This window comes from Centruroides sculpturatus, unplaced genomic scaffold (assembly GCF_000671375.1).
Source record: "Centruroides sculpturatus isolate CEXI.00-Female unplaced genomic scaffold, Cexi_2.0 scaffold107, whole genome shotgun sequence".
NCBI classification, from domain to species: domain Eukaryota; kingdom Metazoa; phylum Arthropoda; class Arachnida; order Scorpiones; family Buthidae; genus Centruroides; species Centruroides sculpturatus.
The window spans coordinates 950,735-956,734 of NW_019384422.1; the positions used below are offsets into that span (position 1 = coordinate 950,735).

Consider the following 6,000-nt stretch of genomic DNA (forward strand, 5'->3'; position numbering starts at 1 on the left):
TCGATAAAATTCTGCAAAAATGTTATTTCCAACGATGAAAAGAACTCTCTACTCTTGTTCATCTTGAATTTCTCTACTAAAGTTTTTTATTATGTGAAGATATCCATCAATACAAGTCTAAAAATTCCAAAGAAAAAATATAATAATAATAATAATAATCTTTCTTTATATTCTTCGAACGAAATATATTTAAATAAATTTAAATTTTTTTTTAAATATGATAAAAATAACTTTCTGCATTTGCAAAATATATTAAAAGTTCGACAATGCTTTTCGAGTTTGAAAAATGTTATTCTTTCTCTGATTGTAATATTCAAATCCACTTCCAAAAATTACTTTGGGATGTTGAACTGGAATACAATTAATCTTTATCAATTCTTCAGCAAAATAAAAATTTACAATGAAGATTTATCGATAGATATCCTCCATTTTCCTATACATCATTGGAATATGGGAGATTGAAAACACGTCCTTACAGTTTTAAGATAATGGATTATTGTAATTTTAAGCAAGAATATCAAACATTTTGAGATAAACATAATATTTTATACGAATTTATGATGATTTTTTTTAAATATTTTATACATTAAACAAACTTAATATGTAAAAAAAAAAATGTTTAAATTAATACATTTNTTTAGATGGAATCAGAAAATATTTTACAAGACTAGATGGTATTTTATATGGAGCTATCATCTTTTACAATATATTATCACATATTTTATACGTTATCAGAAAATATTTTACGGGTAGCTCTCTATTTTAACTTATATAGGGCCATCACATATTTCATAGGGGACTAAGAAATGTTTACAGCGACTAGAAAAAAATATATATATTTACTCTAAAAACTGCCGTATATTTTTGTATTAAAATTAACAATTTTTTTAAAATATTTTTCAAGAATCAATTGAATATTTTGCTAGATAGATATTCAAATTTCTCATAAGAGATTTGATAAGAGAGATATGTAAATAATTCATGTGTACAGTACATACAACAATGGACTATTCAATGTTTTTCTATAAGAGACTATTACATGTTTTATAAGGGTCATCAAATATTTTACAACAGTCCGAAAATACTTTACAGGAGGACACGAAAAACTATAAAAATATTCTAGCATATATTTAACAAAAATTGATCAAATACACTATTCAGAAGTATAGGAATAAATAAAATATTTACATTCACTCAAATTATGTGTCGTATTTGTAAGAGATCTCACACGAGAGAAATTTAAGTTTGAAAATTGTATTAGAAATATCTTCTAAATCTTAAAGGGAAAAGAGTAAAGAAAATGAAAATAGTAGGTTATTACTTACCAAGCGGTCTTTCCTGTGTCTTCGAAGGAGTCCTGACAATTGGTAAACTAGACCTAGCTTTGGCTGACCTCCTAAATCCAGTAGCTGATGTTTCCACTTCAGACATAATTCCAGGGTCGTCATCGTAAATGCTTGGAGGGGGTTGATATAGAGAATGGCTTCTTTGATTAGGTAAATGACTCTGAAAGTAAAATAAAACGTATGTAAATTCTAATTTAAATATTCAAATAGCATAATAATTATAAAATTAATGTGGTAATTTTCATTTGTTTACATTTTTAATCCTTGTTAATGTGCATTTCTGTGAATATCCTGTTCGAGTTTTATTTTTAATCTTAACACAAGTTTTATTTCAAAATATATTTTTAAAGCTTTCGTAAGCAATTTATTTCACTAAAGTCCACTTGTTATCCATATTTACCATTCATTCTTTGAGAAATTCGGCGTTTTCGAGAATTTTGTAGGGCTACTCTTTTCGTGCGTGACAGAATCAAAGGTTAGAATTTCTCTTGCCTGATCTATTTGGCACGAAGTCTACCCAATTCTACACATAAGTTTCCATTTTCTCTACGTAATATGGTCTTCAAATGGACGTCTTTCTGTAATCTCTGACAGTTTCGTACACGATAATTTATACGAATTTCATTATAGTAGAATCTTTCTAGAATTTATGAAATTACAAATTTGTTGCTACCTTTATCAGAAAATATAAGTTATGGTGTCGATCTTACTTAATACACACGATTCGATTAACGTAATGAATTCTTGTAGCTAATAATGATAATGCTCGACACTCTTAAGTGTCACTAGTATTCTCTTCCGGTGTTTACAGCGTTATCCATCTACTTTAGCCATTCTGAGTGAAATAGATCGTAAGAGATGATTGCTGATGGTCTTCCTTTACTGAAGAGATTATTCCCGTGAAGTGAGAATAACTTCCTTTCATTATGGAATAAGAAAAATTTGTTTAGGTCTAATATCTCTCATATTCTTTATCTTTATATAAATAATAAGCCATAATAAGATTTAAACCGAAAACCTTGGATCGTTTCTAAGATATTATGTTTCATACGTTAGTTTCATGACTGACTTATTGGTTTCTACGTATCGTGTAAGATGTGAAAAGAGAGGATGATCTTGCCAAATCTTTACCTAGATATTTACAGAAGGTGTTTTACGTGTCCTCCTTCCATTTCCATTCACGCTTGGCATCATCTTTTTACAGAGTGGAGAACTCTCAAAATTCTACGTCTTTGTCAATTATTTATTTCAGAAACGGTTGAGTTTTCATGTTTACTAAGGTTTTTTTCTTGTTTTTTTTTCTATTCAGTATGGTATATGATATCTATTATTTAAACACTGAATGTTTTTAACACCCTGTAGAAACTAAAGCCAAATGTAATAAAACCTACCTAAACAGAAAAAAAAATTCTTCGGTACGGAGCGATTTTCTGTGTTAAAAAAGAAAAAAAAAAAAACCTGTTTAAAACGGAAATCTGATAAACCGAAAAAATATTCGGTACCGTGCGATTCCGGTTTACACAAGTTTTATCGTATTCTCATTATCCAATTAAAACGAGATGGATTTAACAGATAAAATTGAAAAAAATCTGATAAGATGATGATATAAAATCTATCTCACCATAATATCGATTTAATCCAGATTCTCTAGATCTGGTTTTCGATAATTATTACTACTAAAATTAGAAAAAATCCATTAGATCTAATATATAATCTGAGGTTTATTCTCCTCGTCTTAGGTAACAGAAACTGATCTTTTCGATAGAAACTGCGAGGATGAGGACTTCAAAAATCTAGTAAAAGTGAATTTTATATTTAAAGAAATCAATCTTTTCCAAGAAAAAAATATATATATATATTACGATATGACATAAATTATAGACTTCTAACATCACTTAGACAGACATAATCAAATTGACAACATACATTTTTCGTTTGATTTTATGTAGCTTAGGAGAATAATATAAGATGCAGTCTTATAACACTGATCTTCCAGTAACATAAAATTTATAAATTAATAATTAATGCTTGAAAATCGTATAAAATATCATTCACGAAAGATCAACATAACATTTACATTTGAAAATTTCCTAATAAATTTAACACAATAGCCAAAAGAAGTTGAAGCCCACCGGTGGCCGAGTGACTAAAACCACTAGACACAGGTTGAGGGTTCGTGCTTGACCAACAGGCCGGTCACGTAGATTTTCAGGATTTTCTTCACGTGTCTAACACCTAAATAGGGGCTAGTTTCCGTAGAAAGTCTTCTCGAGAGACATCTTTCCCTTGGCAGGTGGCCCATGTGTTGCTTTGTCTCATCCCATCAATCCAGTGTGTTGCTTTGCCTCATCCCATCAATCCAGTCGAAAAAAACTGAATGAAAGCAATTTTTATTATAATAATACAACTGATAAACATCGCAATTTTTATAGATTATCTATCGATTTATTGATTTTTTCAAACATAAACGAAATTCTGGTTAAGATCGTGTTTGTGATATCGCAACATACACTATCAAAACGTTAGCATAAAAATAAATTCGGATCTATTTCTATGATCCGAGGTGGAATTTATATTACAGTATATTATATTATATTATATTATATACTACTAATATTAATTTTGATATATATTTAATGTAAGAACTTCTCTTGATACAATTGATAACGAGTTCAGTTTTAATGAATTTTACTTAATCGGATTATCCAATTGATCTATTAGATAAGTGGATCGAAGACATCAGAGATAAGTGAATTAATTAACGTTTACAGTATAAGTTACGTCTCAATGTTTGATACGCAAACAAAGTTTTACTTACAATCAATTTATCAGAATATATTAGAAGAAATTCGATGAAATTTTTCATTTAACGAAAAAATTTGTAACTTGAAAATCAAATTATCATTTTACTTAAAAAAAAAATAATTAATATATAACATTTCCTTATGATATAACGTGTTTATACAGAGTTTGATATCAAATATTTGTCATTTTAAAGATACTAATTTAATAATTTCCATTAATAACATGTAAAGAAAAAATATAATTTATTAAGAAAATAATGCCTTTTAAGAGTTATTTTTTTTAAATAATTTGAATAAAAGCCCGATATTTAAATCTGTCGAGAAAAGTGACTTTTAAGAAATTTGTTCCAATGTTAAATTGAAAAAATCTACATCTAATTCATTATTTAAAAAAAAGAAAAAAAATTGTAAAGATCTTTGACAGATGAAACTTTCTGTTTTACAGAATATTCTTTCTGAATTCTTCATTGATTTCTCAAAAAATATTTTAAAAATTTCTTATATCACAGACGACGCCATGACACAATTTCTCGCGTCAATCGTCATGCAATAGCGATTTATTTTTTCTTTTTTTTCTTTTTTTGGACGAGTGTATAACCTATCGAATAGTTGTTCTGCATGAAGTATTTTTGGACATTTCGATGATCCGCTAGCTATCGGTTCCTTTTTTTTTCGAATGTCCATCAGGATTGCAGCATCTTCCTACGATATATTCTCCCATTCTTGAATCCTAGCAAAGAATAGATTAGACTGGCTGCTCTATAGACTGTTCTACTCCGTTTATCTTACGATAAACAGATAAGAGTCGAATCAATGATCGACTTTCCGAGATAGTTCTTGATATGTCTTACATCAAATTGTAATTAAAACAGTTTTGTGTATGTGCGAACACAACAGCTTGTAGTGCGTGAATAGTCGTTCGATCGTAGCCGATTGAAGCTTATCCACGCCATCTTTATCGTTGAAAGATACCGAAAATAAGCCAAACAAGGTAGTTTATCCGTGTTATTCACCAAATTATTGATGCTCTATTCACTGTGTTTGCTATCCGAAAGCTGAAAAGCATGAAATTGCCGAAAATCTCTCTGTATCATAGTTTATAACCAGACTGCGATAGTCCCATCGTTTGTCTTCAGGAAATGGATTGCAGAACATATCATCAGCACTCTTCATTGCCACATGCGGGACAACAAGCAAAGCTTCTTGGGAATCGATCGCTTGCTGATAAACGTGGACATCTCGAACTACATCCGTCCGAAATTTATCTTCATAAAGACAGACCAGTTGCCTAATTTCCTTAGTTAAACACCCTTTCAACTACCAGTTTGAGTTGCAAATATTCATTTTTTTTTTTTTTTTTACTTTATAATCCTTCCATTCTCTTGTCTTTTCAGACTTCATCCGATCATCCATCTTCTTCCTCAAGTTTAATTTGTAGTCTCATTCTGTTATCTTAGTAGATTGTTAGGCAATCTTATCTATCTTCTGTAAACTTCCATTTCCTGATTGAAAATTCAGTAAGAAAATCAAAAATAAAATTCTAAAAACAGAATTATTTTTATCTGTAAAAAAAAATAAATAAAAAAATTAATTCTTTTCCAATCAACGATTTCAAAAAAATTCGATTATTTCAATTTTCCACTCCGAATAACAATTGTTAAATTTTTGAAATAAAAAAAAAAATACATCTTAATTAAATTCATAGAAAACATTCATTAAATTTCTCATCATTTTCATAACCCTGAAGATATTTTCTTTATTTAAATATTAAATTGATTAACTTTTAAAATATTTTCATTTTTACTTCCAGTATAAATAAATAAAAAATAATAATAATAGTAAATATATTT

The 6,000-nt window shown here is 28.5% G+C and overlaps 1 protein-coding gene across 15 annotated transcripts in view; it reads right to left on the bottom strand.

Moving 5' to 3' along the window:
* The window catches only part of LOC111619461 (coiled-coil domain-containing protein CG32809-like), a 147,313-nt gene that overhangs the window by 28,734 nt on the left and 112,579 nt on the right, over positions 1-6,000 (bottom strand). For all 15 annotated transcript variants that reach the window (XM_023361183.1, XM_023361176.1, XM_023361177.1 and 12 more), the window contains one exon: positions 1,326-1,506. In XM_023361183.1, the coding sequence (XP_023216951.1) occupies positions 1,326-1,506 (181 nt within the window). The remainder of the gene's footprint in view (positions 1-1,325; positions 1,507-6,000) is intronic.